The 19,812-nt window shown below is 34.8% G+C and overlaps 1 protein-coding gene across 11 annotated transcripts in view; it reads right to left on the bottom strand.

The window, feature by feature from the left end:
• The window catches only part of HMBOX1 (homeobox containing 1), a 198,937-nt gene that overhangs the window by 91,528 nt on the left and 87,597 nt on the right, over positions 1-19,812 (bottom strand). For all 11 annotated transcript variants that reach the window (XM_059176907.1, XM_059176931.1, XM_059176975.1 and 8 more), the window contains exon 4: positions 14,545-14,630. In XM_059176907.1, the coding sequence (XP_059032890.1) occupies positions 14,545-14,630 (86 nt within the window). The remainder of the gene's footprint in view (positions 1-14,544; positions 14,631-19,812) is intronic.

Below are 19,812 nucleotides of genomic sequence, written 5' to 3'. Positions count from 1 at the left end.
CAACACTTATACCACATTTCATCAAATCTATGACAACAATGACTATAAAAATGATCATTATTTTATGTACCAATAAAAGAACAAAATCACCAAAAAACAAACAAAAACAAAAGCAAAAACAAACCCAAACCCAGTAATAATATTCTTTACATAGTGATATGGGGTAACTTCCAAGTTACAAAAGCTCAGTGTAGAATAATGTAAATAGCATACAACCCCTCTAGCAAAAAAGGAGAAAGGACTAAGGATATACTTGCTTACTTTTTTTTTTTTTTTTTAAGGACTTATTTATTTGAGAGAGAGAGAGAACAAATGGGAGGAGAATAGGGAGAGGGTGAGAATCCCAAGGAGACTGCATGCTGATTGAGAACCCAGATGTGGGGTTTGATTCTGGGCTCAAGCCCATGTCCCTGAGATCACAATCTGCACAAAAACCAACTGTGCCACTAGGCACCCCATACTTATTTGTTTTTTTAAAATTTTATTTATTTATGAGAGAGAGAGAGAGAAAGAGATAGCAACAGAGATAGCAAGACAGCAGGAACAGGAGGAGAGGGAGAAAAAGGCTCCCCCCACCAAGCAGAGAGCTCAACACCCAGCTCAATCCCAGGACTCTGGAATCATGACCTGAGCTGAAGGCACACACTTAACCGACTGAGCCACCCAGGACCCTACTTATTTGCTTGTAAATGCATAAAGTATCTGTCCAGACACTGGTGAAGTGCCTACCTTCTGAAAAGGGGATTATGACTAAGGGGCAGAGATAAAAGAAAGATTTAGCCCTGTATTAAGTAAATTTATGTTTTTTAATTTTTCACTTTTAGTTTTTTAGGTTTTTATTTCCATAATAAGAATACTAGAAAAATCTTAAATTTCATTTTAGTGACCTAACTCTGTTCAAAAAATAATTTTGAATGATTTTCACTTTCCTTTCTATCTTTTAAAACAGATTTATTAAATATAATTCACATACCATGTAATTCACCCATTTAAAGTGTACAAATCAATGGTTTTTAGTATATTTAAAGCATTGTACAACCATCGCCACAAATGATTTCCCTACCTTTTGAATAATAAAATAAGGATACCAGACAGAATTCTGGCAAGGTCAACAGGTTGAAAATTATGGGGCAGAGAAAAGGAAGATCTTGCTATAAGAGCTGAACTTTCTATATATTTATACTGAACTTTCCTTCCTACTTTCTAACTCTCAGTATTAGCTATAATTATGTAAATAATATTTTTAAGGCAAATTTGTGTACATCAAAATGGAATAGTAATGGTGAAGAAAGTTTTCCATGCTAATATCAAATGAACTTACACAGTATTTTTTTCAGATGGAAAAGGAAGGAGTAAATACTTGACAACATCTAACAATGTACCAATTGCTGGCAAAGATACACAGCAATGGTTAAAGTATAGACAGTTCCCCCCCCAATAGACTGTGCATATTCTCTGATATTACACTAAAACCTGACAAATGATACATTCTTAAAGGTTAGCTGCAATGTTGAATCTGAAATCAACTAACTAACATGTTTTTTTATACTCTTACATTAAAATCCCTAATCTATCATGACATTTTTTATGTTAGTTTTAGGTGTCAATATAATGACTTGATAAATTTCTCAAGAAATGATTACCACAATAAGTCTGGTTAAAATTTATCACGATACATAGTTAAAATTCTTGTGTGTGTTTAGGATAAGAATTTCTAAGACTTACTCTCTTAGCAGCTTTCAAATGTACAATAGAGCACTGTTAACTATGGTGCCCATGCTGTTACATTATATCCTGAGGATTTATTTATAAGTGAAATTTTGTACTTTTTGACCACCTTCACCCATTTTGCCGACCCCCTAACTCCCTAACACTGGCAAACACCAGTCTGTTCTCTGTATCTATAAATCTGGGGTTTTTTAAGATTCTACATATAAATGATATCCTATATTTGTCTCTCTGTGTCTGACTTATTTAGGAATAGGGTCCATGTTGTCACAAATACCTTCAAGGTCTATCTATGTTGTAACAAATGGCAAGATTTTCTTCTTTTTTATGGCTGGATGATATTCTACTGTATAGGTTACTTTCACATCCTAGTTTATAAATATACTGAAATGAACAGGGGGTGCTATATATATTTTAAAGTTCATTATTAAGTGGCCAAAGGCTAGAAACATTATGGTTAATATATTTAGTCTCAGGAAGTTTAGCTTAAGAAAAATCAATCTGGAGAGGGACTAAGGAGTATAATAATGATAATAACATTATCATATATGATATATATCACATAATGATATATATCATAGATCATATTATGATAATAATAAGACTTCTAGGGCATTTACTACGTACCAGAAACTTTACATAAACCAACTAATTTAATCTCAAAACCCCTGTTAGGTAGGTATTATTATTATTCTCATTTTCCAAAAGAAGAAACTGAGGATTAAGATATTCAGTAATGTGCACAAAGATATGTAACTAGTAAGTGACAGAAAACATATATATTTTTTAAAAGATTATTTATTTATTTATTTGACAGAGATAGAGATCACAAGTAGGCAGAGGGGCAGGCAGAGAGAGGGGGAAGCAGGCTCTCTTCTGAGCAGAGCCCGATGTGAGGCTCAGCCCCAGGACCCTGAGACCATGACCTGAGCTGAAGGCAGAGGCCCAACCCACTAAGCTACCCAAGTGCCCCCCAAAACATATTTTAACCTTCAATGTCATGCTCTAGACCACTGCACTATACTGCATCTATAAACTGTAATGCTATGTAATGAACACTGGCTTTGCAGCAAGACAAATGGCAATGAGCTGTGTGACTATGGGGAAATAACTGACTCTCCTTTAGCCTCAGTTTTCTTGCCTGTAACTAAAGAAGTTAACACCTGCCTCTCAAATACATAAAACAGTTAGCAGAGCATCTAGCACTTGGTAAGTGTTAAAATAAATTACAGCTAAAAATAAAAACCCTCCAAAAGGAGAAGTTTAGCTAACAAGGTGCAGAGCAATAAAATGCAGAGCCACTGGTTATCCACAAATCACTTAAGAGGGCTATGTGCTCTCCTGGTAGGTTGCCTAGCACAATGATAAAGCTGAGCTTTATATACATTTATATACATGTATATATACAAATATATAAATTATATGCATTTATATATAAATATACAATAAAAGTGTAAGCAACAATGGTTCAAGAGATATTGTTCTTACTAAATATTATTACACATGAAAATTATTTTAACATATACCACTCAAACATTTCAAAGACATTCTTTATGTCCAGAAAAATCAAGACAAACTGGTAATATGTCTTCTAAAAACATATTTAGAAACAAAAGGTCTTGGGTACCATGGTCAATCTTTATATTCACAGCAGTCAAAGGAGAAAAAAATGCACTTTTATGAAAACAGCATATTCTAGTCTTTAAAATGTCTCAAAACATTAAATAAAGATCACATTAAGAATGTTTCTAAAGGGGTGCCTGGGACTGCTCAGTGGGTTAAGCTGCTGCCTTCGGCTCAGGTCATGATCTCAGGGTCCTGGGATCGAGTCCCAAATCAGGCTCTCTGCTCAGCAGGGAGCCTGCCTGCTTCTCTCTCTCTGCCTGCCTCTCTACTTGCGATCTCTCTCTCTCTGTCAAATAAATAAATAAATAAATCTTTAAAAAAAAATTTCTAAATCTCTTCCCTACGTTCTCATCAAGAACAATGACAGCAAGCCTAGGGTAATGTTATATTGGATATGTACATTAAAATCAATGTGTTGGAAACCAAGAAACTGTCCACAGATCTGCTTGGGAGCAGATTTAGAGACAGGCCATTCAATATTTTTAAAACTACTATAGGGAGCAAAATCTCAAGCTTAAGTGAGTAAAAACTATGTCTTATACTCAGGCATAGTAGGGCACAGGGGAAGGGTTATTGCTCTATCTAAAGCAAATTCAATTTGGTTTGTGGTTTGTAATCTTGCTATTTTAGGCAACAGGCAAGAGAAAAGTATTTCTGCCAAGGATAAAATCATGTAGAAAAGTGCTGGCAACCTTTGAGATATTAAGGACCTGATAATCTACACTATTCTATAGTGGAGATTCTATATGCTATCTGCAGCCTTCAGTACAAGATAGAAACCTATCCTTTAGTTAAGTAACAGCCAAGTGTAAGATAATCACTATTTAAAAAAAAAAAAAAAAGCAAAGTTTCAAAGATATTTAAGGAAGAAATAACACCAACTCTACATCAATTCTTCTAAAAACACAAGGGAAAGAAACACTTCCCAACTCATCTTATGAGGCCACATTATCATAATAATAAACTACACCAAGGACATTACAGGAAATGGAAAAAGCAAAACAATCCCTGAACAATACCCCTAATGAGTACAGATACTACAATACTACAATACTCTACAGTACTAGAGTATCAGCAAATTGAATCAAAACATATACAAAGGATAATACATCATGAGTCAGTGGAATTTTTCCCAAAGTGCAAGGTTGGTTTAACGTGTGGAAATCAATCAGTGTAACCCACCCTATTAACAAGACTAAAAAAGAAAAATCATGAGGTAATCTCAGTAGATGCAGAAAAAGTATTTGACAAAAATACAACATCCACTCATGACAAAAATTCTCAGAAACCAGTAACAGAGGAAACTCCCTTGAAGGGGATCTTGATAAAGGGCAGCTATGAAAAACCTAACACTAAGAACACACTTAATGGTGAAAGAGTGAATGCCTACTCCCTAGGCTTGGAGAAAAGGCAAAGATATGCGTTCTCATTACTATGTTCAGTTTTTAACCAGTGGTCCTAATCAGTGGATTGAGGCAAGAAATAGAAATAAAAGGCACAATCACTGAAAAGGAAGAAGGAGGGGCTGTCTTAGATAGAAGCAGTTCATGATGCTCCAAATCAATTACAATAGTAACACAAAGATAACTGATCACAGATCACCATAACAAATATAATGAAAAAGTCTGAAATATTGCAAGAATTAATGAAGACACATAGTGAGCAAAGTCTGTTAGAAAAATAGTTCTGGGGGCACCTGGGTGGCTCAGTGGGTTAAAGCCTCTGTCTTTGGTTCGGGTCATTATCCCAGGGTCCTGGGATCGAGCCCCACATCGGGCTCTGTGCTCTGCAGGGAGCCTGCTTCCTCCTCTCTCTCTCTCTCTCTCTGCCTGCCTCTCTGCTTACTTGTTATCTCTGTCTGTCAGATAAATAAATAAAATCTTTTAAAAAAAAGAAAGAAAAATAGTTCTGGGGGCACCTGGGTGACTCAGTGAGTTAAGCCTTTGCCTTTGGCTCAGGTCATAATCTCAGGCCCTGGGATAGAGCCCCGCATCGGGCTCTCTGCTCAGTGGGGAGCCTGCTTCCCCCTCTCTCTCTGCCTGCCTCTCTGCCTAATTGAGATCTCTCTGTCAAATAAATAAATAAAATCTTAAAAAAAAAAAAAAAGAAAGAAAAGGAAGAAGGATAATTAAGTCTACTCACAGATAACATGATTGTCCAAAGAGAAAATCCTAAGAATTTTTTAAAAAGCTACAAGAATAAATGAATTCAGCAAGATGAGAAAACAGAATATCAATATACCCAAATCAATTATTCTATGACTCAAGAAACAAACAACTAGAAATCAACTTTAAAGATAGTACCAATGTAATAGTATCAAAAATGCAAAACAGAGATAACTCAAGAAAATATGTGTAAGACTTATACCCTGAAAACTAACATGGTTGAGAGAAATAAAGATCTAAAGAAATGAAGGCATACCATGTTCACGGATTAAAACACTCAGTATTAAGATGTCAATTCCTAATATGAACTGACCTATATTCAACATTATCCCAATCCCAATCTCATTACAAATACCTTTTTTGTAGAAACTGACAAGGTAATATTAAAATGTATATGGAAATGCCAAAGACCTAGAATAACAGTGATCTTAAGAAAGAAAAACTTCAAGACTTACTACAAAAGTCTTGTAGTTTTGTATTGTTATAAAGATAAACGTAAAGACCAATGGAATATAACAGTCAGTCCAGAAATAGACCCAGGCATAAATACTCAGTGGATTTCTGACAAAGGTGCCAATGTAACTGAGTAGGGAAAAACTAGTCACCTGACCACTGCTGACCATTTTCAACAAATGGTGCTCCAACAATTGGATATACATAGGGGGAAAAAGTAGGTCTTAACCTTTACTTTATGCATACACAAAAAATTAACTTGAAATGGTTCATAGACCTGAATGTACAATCTGAAATTATAAAGCTTCCAGGAGAAAGCATACGAAAATCTTTCAGACTTAATTTAGGAATATTTTCTTAGGACACAAAAAGCATGAACCATAAAGGGAAAAAAAAAGATAAATATAACTTAAAATGAAAACATTTGCTCTTTGAAATATAACACTAGGAAAATGAAAATGCAAGCCTGAAAATAGGATAACTGTTATATCCACTTTTTCAAGGACTTGTACCCAGAATATACATAGAACTCTTGTAATCAATAGTAAGGGAAACAATCTGATTAAAAAACAATGGGTAAAAGATTTGACAAACATTTCACCTAAGAAGATACATGAATAGCAAATGAGCATCTGAAAAGATGCTCAACATAATTAATCATTAGAAAAATGCAAAATAAAGCTAGAGTGAGATGCTATTACATATGCACTAGAAGGGCTAAACCTAAAGAGAAACACAAATACTAAATACCAAGTGTTGAAGAGAATGCAAAGGACCTGGAAATCTCATATACTGCTGGTGGGAGTGCAAAATGGTATAGCCATTTTGGACCACAGTTTGACAGTTTCTTGAAAAGTTAAACATATACTTACCAATAACACCACAATCCTACTCCTTGGTATGAAAAACATATATCCATGTAAAGCCATGCAGACAAATGTTAACAGCAATTTAATTCACAATTGCCCAAACCTGTAAACTACTCAAATGGCCATCAACTGATTAATGGATAAATGAATTTTGTTATAGCCATTCCATTAACTAGTATTCAGCATTTAAAACTTAAGAACATGTAACAATACTAACGAATCTCAAAAGTATCATAAGTGAAAGAAGTCACAAAAAGAAGTGACACATAAAAAAGGTACATATTGTATGATTCTAGTCAATGACATTCTAGAAAATGCAAAATTATACTGACAGAATGCAGATCTGTGGCTGGCAGGGACTTGCAGTGGGGTGAGGTATATGACTGCAAACGGGCAGGAAGAACCTGATGAAATACCAAAAATGTTTTATCTCCTAATTTTGGTTATACCACTGTATAAATGTGGTACAATTCAGAGACCAATACTCTTATACAAATTTTATCTAAATAAAAGTGACTAAAAATAAAGGAATAAAGCATATTTCCCCTGGATATCTCAAGTTTTGTAGTATCAAAAGATATAGTTAAATTTAGCTAAAGTTGACACATGGTGATATTAAAAGCTTTCTTAAAGGCCATAAGAGTCTGAATGATTGTCAGTTTTACAGACCTCTCAGTACCAACACCCTCAAACCTGGTTAGTTTGGTTAGCTCAAGCTTCAGTTCCTTACCTAAGGAAGTTACTAAAGTTAGAATTTACTAAAGTTAGAGGTTACTAAAGTTAGTAACTACACACTACTAAATCTACTATGTCTTCCTGACAGAACAAATTATTTGTAGCAACTGAGGTCAAATCCTTTGATTTAAGATCTATCGCTGAGTAAACATCAAGAGTTAACAGAATAATTCCTTAACGCATAAAAGACCATACTATAGTTTACAAAAAATGGTATTTATCCCTTCAAAGCTTTTTTCTGCAGGAAGATATTTATAATATTGCCTGATGACTCACATGAACTACAGCTGAACTTTAGATTTTGCTGTTTTATCACAGAAACCTTCTGACTTATTTACTAGGGCATTCTGTCACTTATTCCTGTTGCTTTTTTATTTTTAATATAAGGAAAATTAACTTATGTTAAGTAAGAAATAGTTTCTAAAACTGCTAAAGTAATATTATACTACAGGTAAAGACTTTTCTCCATCATCTTAGGAAACAAGAATTAGTGAGAAGCAAAAATGAAAATGACTAACTGGGGGAAAAGCCACATCTATGTCTAACCTTTTAAAGTCACTTTTGTCGAAGCTTATGGTGGAACAAAAATTTTTAAAATATAGTTTCTACTTTAAATACAGGTGGAGGAAAAATCTTATTCTCACTTGCAAACCAACCTTCTTAACTTTGACACTAAAAATGTGCAATCCTATACACTGTATTTGAGATGATGAAAGCCTTGATAGAACAAGGAATTTCAAGAATTTCAAGAATTGTAGCAAATTGATTTTCTAAAAATAAAAGTATCTTCTGAAGTTAATTTCACCCCAATTTCTTACTCAGCTATCACCAAAGTGAGAAAATGTGGGTATTCAGATATAGAGGCTAGACTTTTTCTCTAGGAAAAGGAAAACATAACCTTATGTGTTATGTTTATGAGAAAATAGTTTGCCAGCAAATTGCAGAATATAGAAGAAAATGAGATAAAAAAGCAAGAATTTTTTGAACCCGGGACAACATCTGTTCTTATTCTCTAGAGGCTTCAAAACAAGAGAAAATCCTAACTGCACTCTGCAAAAATTTTTACATTGTTGGTAACTGCAGTCCATTCAAAGATCTAAAAAGAAGTTTTCTCCTAACAAACAAAAACTTTAAACTTTTTCAATTTGGAGACAGATGTTAAATCTCAAATATAGAAATTTGCCTTTTGTAGACAGGTAACTGCCTTCATATCAGAGATCTATCTAAAACTAGTGAAATTCATTATGCAGGAATTGATAAAAATCTTGTTAAATGAGCTTAACAATTAGTTATATTTCGTTATATGACATTAGGACAATACTACAGTCTGTGATATATGCCCTAACAACATTATAACTTTATTCATAACTGCCAAAACTTGGGAGGCAATCAAGATGTCCTTCAGTTATGAATGGCTGAATAAATTGTGTTAAGTTCAGACAATGGAATATTATTTAGCACCAAAAAGAAATGAGCTATCAAGTTATGAAAAGACATTTAAAGAATCTTAAAACCACATTACTAAGAGGAAGATGCCAACATGAAAAAGCTACATATTCTAGGATAACTTTCTGGAAAACGCAAAACTGTAGAGACAGTAAAAAGACAGTGGGTGCCAAGGGGTTAGCAGGGAGAAAATAAGGGATGAACAGGCAGACAGAACACACAGGGTTTTTAGGAAGTGAAACCGTAGCATCATTTTATGATACTATAATGGCAGATACTTGTCATTATACTTTTTTAAAAAACCCCACAGAATGTACAAAATCATTTACATATAATGTAAACTATGGACTTTTGGTGATAATAATGGTGTCAATGTAGCTTTACACATTATAACAAAAGTAGCACTCCAGTGGGAGGTGCCCGTAGTAGGGAGTCTATGCATGTGGAGGGGGTAGGGAGCAAACAGGAACTCTGTAGTTTCCACTCACTTTTGCTGTGAATCTAAAACTGCTCTAAAAAATGAAGTCTATTTTTAAAAAAGGATACTGACACTTTAGTTGGTTTTTAGTATCTGGTCTGAAGTTCTCCATTTAAGGACAGGATCAATATATACCTATCTCTGTAAAGAAATTATTATAATTAGGTTGAATATGCAGTGTTTTCAAACTTCATTTTAAACATAAATTTAAAAAAGGGAAGTGATCTAAGTACAGTTGGAACATTTCTAAAACTGGTTCAGAGCTTTCTTGAGCTTTCTCTACACAAATTCTTACATTTTGGGAATGAGACGGTAAAATGAAATTTGGTTAAATGAAATTTGTTTAATTTTTTTTTTTTAAGATTTTATTTATTTGTCAGAGAGAGAGAGAGAGAGCACAGGCAGACAGAGTGGCAGAGAGAGAAGCAGGCTCCCCACAGAACAAGGAGCCCGATGTGGGACTCGATCCCAGGATGCTGGGATCGTGACCTGAGCTGAAGGCAGCCGCTTAACGAACTGAGCCACCCAGGCGTTCCTAAATGAACTTTGTTTAAAAACAGAATAGAATTTGGGGCACCTGGGTGGCTCAGTTGGTTGAGTGTCCAACTCCTGGTTTTGCCTCAGGTCCTGATCTCATGGGTCATGGGATCCAGTCCTGTGAGTCTGCTTGGATATTCTCTCCCTCTGCCCCTTCCCCCACTCATATGCGCTCTCTCTCTCTCTCTCTTTCAAACAAATAAATCTTTAAAAAACAAAAAACAGGACAGAATTTGATAACTCAAAAATATTCTTGGAAATACTTGGTCAAAGCCTCTCATCTTATAAATAAAGAAAATGAGGCTCAGAGAAGCTACATAATTTTTCCCAGGACCACAAGGCTATTTAAGACAGAAGGACTAGAACTTTGGTATTCTAGAGTTTCGTGGTTGCTTTTTCATTACACTACTATCACTCAAGAAAACAAAATTGTGTTAGATTTCTTAAAGTTCAGAGATGTAAATTTTTTCTTCTTCATCCATTTTAAGAGGATATGAATCCAATTAGTGTATTTTTTGGCTGATAAGCACTCCCTCATGCTCTGCCCACTTACTCATTTATTCTGCCTCCTTGATTTTTCCCAGAGGTCATTTAAAAAGAAAATCATATTTTAGTAATTCTAAGAGCCAAAGAAAATGTTTTATCATGAAAGTGAATATAAAACCCACGTGTGGGTTATTACTAAAGCAAGGGCTATGTTCCCCATCCCACCATTGTTAGTCAGCATTTAGAATCCTGCTCGACCTCTAACAGAGGTAAAAATCTACCCTTGGTGGGAGCAGCTGTGACTCTGTGAAAGAAGCTACAAATAACATGCTGGGAAATTTAGCAGGCACTGTTATTATATCCTGTTTATACTGTCATTTTTCCTATCAGTAGGATATTATTTATACAGACCCCACCCATGAACTTCTTGTTTATCTTATTATAGAAATCCTCCAAATCTATAAAAAGAAGCCTCTGTATTTGTTTCTGGAACAAGCACATGTGTTATAATTTTGCACCTCACTACATTTTTTTTATTTAGCATTTTCTTTTGTTATGCTTGTTCTCATTTTTATCTCAAGGTTGATTTATTTCATTATTTCACATATTAGAGTTGAACTTAACTTTTATTTATTTATTTACTTGTTTGTTTATTTGACAGACAGAGATCACAAGTAGGCAGAGAGGCAGGCAGAGAGAGAGGAGGAAGCAGGCTTCCCGCTGAGCAGAGAGCCTGATGTGGGGTTTGATCCTAGGACCCTGGGATCATGACCTGAGCCGAAGGCAGAGGCTTTAACCCACTAAGCCACCCAGGTGCGCCTGAATTTAACTTTTTAAGACTCCATTATAGGACAAAGATTCTGGAACACCACATCTTAAACTTTATTTTGGGGTAGATTTCATCAGGTAGATATTCCTCTAAGATACACTGGACTAATTTGTATAAAGATAAAAAAGTGCCTATATACTGAGATCAGGTACCCATGGTGAGTTAGTCCTAAATGCTAGACGGCTTCCTTACATAGGCTACCTGTGCCAGTATGCCAGTAATGAGAGCCAGGCTTTATACTGGTTCTCACCAACTCACTATTCTGTAACTGGATCTCTTTTCTAGAATGAAAAGCCCTGTCCCTGAGTCTAGCTTGATGGCTGGATGGGCCGGATGAAAGCATAACACAATAATACATGAGAAATACATGAATTCACCAAGTTTATCAATGGGACAATGAAACAATGCGGTTGTAAATCATCCCCACTCCCCTGCCTTATATAAATAATTCAATTAAAGCAGATAAGAGAAAAAAATGGGTTTCCTTAAGGGCAGAAACTCATGCTGCACTTTTGGAGTAAATAAATAATTATTTTTGGAGAGGGAACATCACTGGACAAAGTCAATGGATAAATTTTCATATGTATAGCTTGTGTTAGCTTCACTAAAATTCCCTTTACCCTACAAGACAGCACTACAAGGTAGATAGGTAAATAAATCTCTGAAATCTTCAGAGAGCACATATAATGCTAGACTCTCAGGATATATAAGAAAGATCACAGCATTTAAAGAACTCTAAATGCATAAACAAATGCATAACTGAAATGGAGCTTAGTATCTAAGCATGGTGAACTTAGTGTAATTGATTTTAGAAAAAAAGAGAAATCTACAGGAGCCAAAGTGATCAGAGAAGTCAGAATGAGGATAACAGCAGCTAATCTTGATAAACACAATTTTATAAGGCTAAGGTGAGATGGGGAAAGGCATCCTAGGCACAAACGATTTGTAAGGATCCAAGCAAGAATTATGAAAATGGCAAGGACCTAAATTTAGCTAAGGAGAATAGTGAATAGAAGATGACAATAAAAAGGAGGCTGCTGCCAGACTATAAGGAGTTTCATTTTTCAGACAATGGAGAACTATCAAAGATATATGATTAAGGGAAAATGCACCCAAGCTTTTCGAGCAAAAATGAAGAGGAGGAAGAATAAGTTGGACTGAGGTTGAAATGGGGAAAGAAGTTTTTAACAGCATCAAATCCTATGGTTACCGCAGCAAAAGAAAGGTCCATGTGATAAACAGATATTTTCAAAAACAGGAGATGGCATCATGATGACTCTTACTGAGTGGGACAATGTTAAAACTATGTCAGTCCATTGAAGTTAATGTCAGGAAAGCTTACCAATCTCCTAGAATAGTACTTCTCAAACCAAAATTACCTGGGGATCTGATTAAAATGTAAATTCTGATTCAGTACATGTAGAGTGGTACTCTGTATCTTTACATTTCTAACAAGCTCCAAATTAGCTCTTCCATGGACTACACTTTGAATAGCAAGATGCTGAAACATCTTTCATTCTCCCTTTCCAAAAAGGCAAGGCTACTATGTTTAATCCACCATTGTATAGCTAATCCTTTTTACTCCTAAGAAATTCCATTTAAAGGTACTTTATTATAATTTACATCAAAGTCAGGTGGGTTTCAAAAGCTACTATTTTAAAAGTCTAAGATGATTCAAGATTCAGAGTATTCAAGATGCTGAGAAATATTTCCACCTGGAAAAAAAAAAAATCAACTCTATAATACTGTTCTATAACACTACAATTTTGTTCTTTTCTGTAGGGTGGCAAACTAGAAGATACTATTGCTTATAATCTTGGAGGCAAAGTAAAAGTCCTAAAGAAAACACTCCATCTTTTCATAGTGCCCATCAGTGGATTTTGGTAAAACTCACTTAACTTGCCCTTATAGTCCCATTAGCATATTCCTTAATCCTTGGAGATAAAGGTAAGAATTTATTTTAAGTATTTTTTGAAAATTATAAAAATTAAATTCACACATCATCCCCCCGTTTAAGATTTCTAAATGGAAGGATATGCCTTTTATTAAAATCTTTTACCGTGAACAGAGGCATCATTTATAAAAATATATTACTAGTGTTATATATTATACACACATACATGTATTAAGATTGGTTGACCTTAGATTCTTGGGATGAAATTTAAGACTCCTGAGGTCTCAAGTTTCATCTTTAACCATATTTATGGTCAATAACAACCTTTTAGGTAAATTAGCTTCAATATATATCGATGTCTAGAGAACAGAAATGATATCTTAAAACTGGAAGGTACTGTATGATCAGATCCAACTATTTCATTGTAGAGGTAAGAAACTGAGATGCAGAGGCTAAAAAGCCCAAAGTCACATAGCTGCTAATGGCATGTTAAAAAAGGGTGGGAGGAGGAAAAATATAATTTTCCTATCTATTAATAGACAACATACAACAATGTATCAACTACAAAACGTAGTTAAAAGAGTTTCTGGTTCCTCTCATGACTAGGGCATAGTTGATTTTATTAAGGTCTTATAAACCACTGATATCCAAGAAGGGAAGACTACATACCAACAAAGAAGACATACTACCCCAGAATTTAAGAACTCCATAAAAAAACGCAGTCTGAATAGAGAATGACACATATACACCACACACTGAAGATGGGGCTGTGGTGGAGTGGGTAATGGGATGAGATATAAAGAACAAAGAGAAACCATGATAACTCTTATCTTCTCAGTAATGGTTTGAGGAAAGCTTTCACATAGAGAAAAGTGGTTAAAAAAAAACAACAAACAACTTCCTTTACTCTCATGAATCATTTTTTAATTGGTAAAATCAGGAATTAGGAGGACCATAAAGCTTTTAAAAATATGAAATGTAGATAGCAGTTGGATGTGCGTGTGTCATGAGCTTTGTCACAATTACAAGAAAACCACAGAACCCTTCTTTAGCCATAAAATGGGGAATTTTGTGCTTATCACAAATGCTATAAAATTTACTAGCACAAGTAAAAAAAAAAATCACTGGAGAAGTTCCATGATACCAGAGACAATGGGTTTTAAATCACAGGCATACATTATTATGCCTAAGTTGACAGGTCTGCACTGCAATGCAGAAATGCAAGCAATATTCCAACATCTGCACCAGAAGGCAGAGACTAGACATGATTCCAGAATAAAGGGCTCTTCAGCTCTTACCTGTAACCTGTGCAACAACTGCTTGGGAAATCCTCCGATTGGCAAGAAAGGCTTTGATTTCCTCTTTTATCACACTGCTGTCCCTCCTAACAAAAACAGAAGACAAGACCAACAATGTATGTTGAAGGTAGAAATCCTCATCTTTGCTAAGAAAGGTGAAGCAGAGAGGTGGGGAGAACATAGAAAGAAGGGACACAAAAATAAAGGTAAACAGACCAAGCTTGTGTGAAAATATGAAATTAAAACAAACCAAGAAACACCAAATATTCAAGTCCTAAAACATCACACCATCAGACAGACGTGTTAGTGAATGCCACAGGAGATATAAGTCTCATACCAGAGGATGGTTAATCGCATGCTGTGTATAATTCACATTAGGAACAAGGCTGCCATATGGTATATACTAAGTTTCATTACTGAGGAATGAATATACCTTACAAAGACAGAAGCCCTAGAAAAATAAAAAACAACAACAACAACAAAAATCAGTTGTGAGTAGCTTGTGAGCTTGCGTGTTAACTACACAACTGCATAAATATCATGTTTAGTCATTTTAAAACCTTTGTTAAAGGAACAGAAATCATCATCATTCTTACAACTGCTAAAATATTAGCCATTTTAGGAAATTTAATTTGCCTTCTTTTTCCTGTTAAGCCAAAAAATAAAAATAAGTGGGAGGAGGTGAATATAGAATTTTTTAAATATAAAAAAGGTATTTATTTATTTCCTGTTATATGTAATATCTAGAATACTTAAAATTATGTCATACCATGTCCTTGAGATTACATATTATGGACCTAATTTTTCCTCCACCAGAAAACAACAAACTCTCAAAAGACTAGACATTTACTAGAATAACAATGAGAGGCAAGACTTCTATTTCCCCATCAGAATAATAAAGTAAAACTTACACTGAAACCCTTAAAGCCAACCAATTTCTCGTTGAATGTTTTATGTCCAAGAGGATTACATAAGTAAAGCACTGATTTTTCATCAAGCTCAAAAGCAACACAGAAGAGCAGTAATTTATAATCTCATATAGGGTCAGCAAACTATGGCTAAATCTGGTCTCCCATCTGTTTTTATACAACCTATGAGCTAAGAATGGTTTTCACAGATGAACACTTGCAATCATTACTTGGTAACAGAGAACACTAACTCTGAACATGAATTAAGCTAAGTATCATGTCCTCCCCACCAAAAATTCCATTCTTCTCATTGGTAGACCTGTATTTTAAAAACTATTTCCAATTACTAATATTCTATATTGAATTTTGTCAATAAAAATTTGTGATCTTTTTGTTTTCTCTTAGCTGTAAGTATGTGCATTATATTCTCAATTTTGCCTCTTGGCCACAAAGTATAAAATGCTTACCATCTAGTCTTTTCCAGAAAAAGTTTACTGACCTTTGATCTGAGATAAAGAGACCATGAAATCTTTACAAATCATTTTGTAAATGAACCACAAACTTCTATTAGGAGCTCAAGTCTCTTTAAAGATTATTTGCAGCAATGAAAGAAAAGATCCTGTTCAAAAAGAACCAGCTGTGATTTGACTTAAAGCAGGTATTTTAGCCCCTTGGTGAGGAAGGGGCTATACATTTTGTTGGTGGATTCCATGTTCCCTTTCAGGAATTTTGAAAAAGGTTAGAGAACCAACAGTAGGGACAACTTTCAATCTGAAGCTCTTAATAGTGCATTCCTGATCTACTGGTTGGAAATCCTAGTCAAAAAGACTTCTAGGTTAAGAAAATAGTCTGGGGTCTAATCCAATATTTAAAATTTCTCATACTCACCTAGATTCTGATCTAGATACTAGCTAGATTCTTTCCAAAACTTTCACTTATTTATACTTGAAGTTATTTCTTTGAAAAATATGATTTTCATTTTATTTAAAAACTGTGTATGGGAAAGAAAAAGGCACAAATAAATACACTTTAAAGTCAAATAAAACTGCTCAGTAAAATACAGATAGGTAGAATAGGCCAAATGGCTCGCAAATACCCACCAATAAGCAGCTGAGCAAGAGATGACTTCAGTGGTATGACATTCACTTGCCTTATGTAAGTAAAACAACTAAATCATTTAGTTTCTGATAGAACTTCAAAATTAATCTGAAAAATTTTAAATAAAGTACTGCATTGAAATATATAGAATAGCCATCTAGGAAAATGAAAACTGAGTTTAAGAGAGAATAGCATTGAGGATATTAGGAGAAGGGAAAAATGGAGGAGGAGAAATCAGAGTGGGAGACTATGGAGACTATGGACTCCGGGAAACAAACAGTGGGTTTTAGAAGGGGGGATGGGTGTGCCCAGTGATGGGTATTAAGGAGGGCATGGATTGCATGGAGCACTAGGCGTTACACGTAAATAGTGAATCATGGAATACTGACATCAAAAACTAATGACGGACTATATGGTGACTAACATATACACACATACACAAAAGAGAATATTTATTAGGTTAAATTAAAAATGTGCTTTTTGTGGGGAAAATGATTAAATGATATTTTCTTGACTACTGATTTAAATCAATTTATTTTAAATTGAATTCACCTAGAGTAGACACTAAATCATAAAGAGAAGATAACACTCAATTATTCCAATAGAAAATATCCAGTTTGTGAATTATTCACAGCCTTGCAGTATAATATTATCAAGGACTGCAGTAAGACAGAAGGAACTTCAAAAAGTCTGCAAAACAGCAGCAATTCACTTACCCTCTCATAGACTATATTTTTAGATTTACTTGGCAAGTTTGTAAGTACCCACAATGAGTTAAAAAAAAATAGTAACAAAACCTCTTTTGTCAACTGTTTTACCAGAGAGAAGCTTTTTCAAATCTAAGAAAAACTCAAGACTTAAAAAATAAGGTTATGCTTGGGCAAGTGATTTAATATAGCTGGACCCTGGTTTCATCATTTAGTAAAATGAGAACATTAAAGCCCTTATCACAAGACTCTTGAAATTTTTCTCTACACACTGAAATTAAATTTAAATGAAATATAGTATTAAATGTGTGTATATGTATATGTGTATAATATATAAAATAAAAAATTCTTCAATGTAAAAATTTTTGAAACTATAAAAGCATTCAATAAACAATGATTATTATTTTATAAAACACCAGAAAGAATCTCATGTAAAGAAAAAACAAATGATCTGCTGTAACAACCTATGACTGAAGTAAACATCTGCATGAGGTCCTTTAAGGCACCATGGAAAGATTTCTATGAAGTCAATTTAGACACAAGCAGTGATGTGTCATCTAGTTATTTTCTTTCTTTTAAAAAAAAGATTTTATTTATTTATTTGACACAGAGAGAGATCACAAGTAGGCAGAGAGGCAGGCAGAGAGAGAGAGGGGGAAGCAGCCTCCCTGCTGAGCAGAGAGCCAGATGTGGGGCTTGATCTTAGGACCCTGAGATCATGACCTGAGCCGAAGGCAGCAGCTTAACCCACTGAACCACCTAGGTGCCCTGGTCTAGTTATTTTCACTAGGTACAGATATCCCCTGCTTTCTAAAAGTTTGCATTATGCCTCTCTGCTTTTATAAAAGACCTACATAGAATGGTAACAGCATTTTTTTTTTTTAAAGTTTCAGTTAGTGAAAACGCGTACTAATGGAGCTCTTTCCTAAAAGTGAAGTGGCATAACTCAAGCTTTCAGATAGTGGGGGGAACCTGCATTTTCAAAATAGTAATAGTATTCAACTTTCAGTTGTGTCCAATTCTCTTGTGTATTTCAAAGATCTCCAATCTATAGGTTAACTTGTTCTTTAAACTCTCAAATATCCCCCCTTATTTAGTCTTGAGCTGCCTCTCCTACTGTCCACATAGCAACTCTGTGAAATGAGTTTCTTGGTGTGGAAACTCCTTTGTTTACTCCATATTTAATTTTCATATACTCTCCTACTGCTTTGCTTTCTCCCTTTGCTTGAAAATTTTCATCCTCTTTAAAAAGAACGAATCCCTTTTCTTCGCTTTTTTTGAGAGCTGATTTTTTCAAGTTTTTATTTTATCACCCAGCACTCATCACAATTCACTTACAAAATTTCACATTCCTCATGATTTGTATTCCTCAAGTCTTACGAAATTAGAGTGAAACACAAGTTGATTTTTCTTTGACTCCAAAGCTTACTTCCAAGATGAGCTACCAGTCTACTGGCATCAAACCACTTCAAATCTATGTCATCTCCTCCTACCACCTTTTCCAAATCACAGCCACCGTGAATTCTTCTATCTGGGTGCTTTCCATAAAATTCTTGTTTCCACCTTCCACTACCATTAATTTTATAACTTGCTAAATTTTCCATTGTTATCTACAGACTTTTTTTTTTTTTTTAAAGATTTTGTTTATTTATTTGACAGACAGAGATCACAAGCAGGTAGAGAGGCAGGCAGAGAGAGAGGGGGAAGCAGGCTCCCTGCTGAGCAGAGAGCCCTATGTGGGGCTTGATCCCACCACCCGGGGATCATGACCCAAGCCGAAGGCAGAGGCTCAACCCACTGAGCCATCCAGGCGCCCCTCTACAGACCTTTCTTAACATCCAAAATGAATTAATCAGGAATGCCTCTTTGTAGAATCACCCTTTCTTTAAGATACAATATAACTGTCATCTAGTCAGAGAAGTTCTCCCTGATCCTCACAGCTAAAAAAGATCTCTTTCTTCCAACAGCTAACTTTATCATTTCAATTATACTACTCACATGCTAATATGTTACATGCTATTCTATATTATAGTCATTCCTGATCTGGTCTTATTGCTCCTACTAGCCTGTGAAGTCTTTCAGCACAAAGATTGCGTCTTATTCTTCAGGGGGTTTGCATATAATAGAGCTTAATTTGTTCAATGAATGAACAAATTTGAAGTTGAAGATAAAAGGTTGTAAAATGGCAAACCTGTTCTAGATAATTTATAAAACAGCTCTAAATTCTTAATCTCAAATATGTTTAAGCTTCCCAAATCAGAATGGAAAGTTATTTGTGCTAGCTCAAAATGGCAATCCTTCCATTTCTGGAACAAAGACTATTAAAGACTACATGTTTAAAAATTAAATGCTTTAAGATCTTCCATATTCTCTCAGTTGATATATACTACACATTCTTTAGGACTCCTTAAAGTAGCCATCTAACTCAATGACTTCCAGAGATGGAGCAATACCTACAAGGACAGACTATATCACAGATGGGAAAATACAATTACATACAAACTCTTTAACTTTTGAATAAGAATCTCCTCCCTTTGATTTCTACAGGGAGATAA

This window comes from Mustela lutreola, chromosome 1, assembly GCF_030435805.1.
Source record: "Mustela lutreola isolate mMusLut2 chromosome 1, mMusLut2.pri, whole genome shotgun sequence".
NCBI lineage: Eukaryota > Metazoa > Chordata > Mammalia > Carnivora > Mustelidae > Mustela > Mustela lutreola.
The sequence above is the reverse complement of the archived record's forward strand: the minus strand, read 5'-3'. Positions and strand labels throughout refer to the sequence as shown.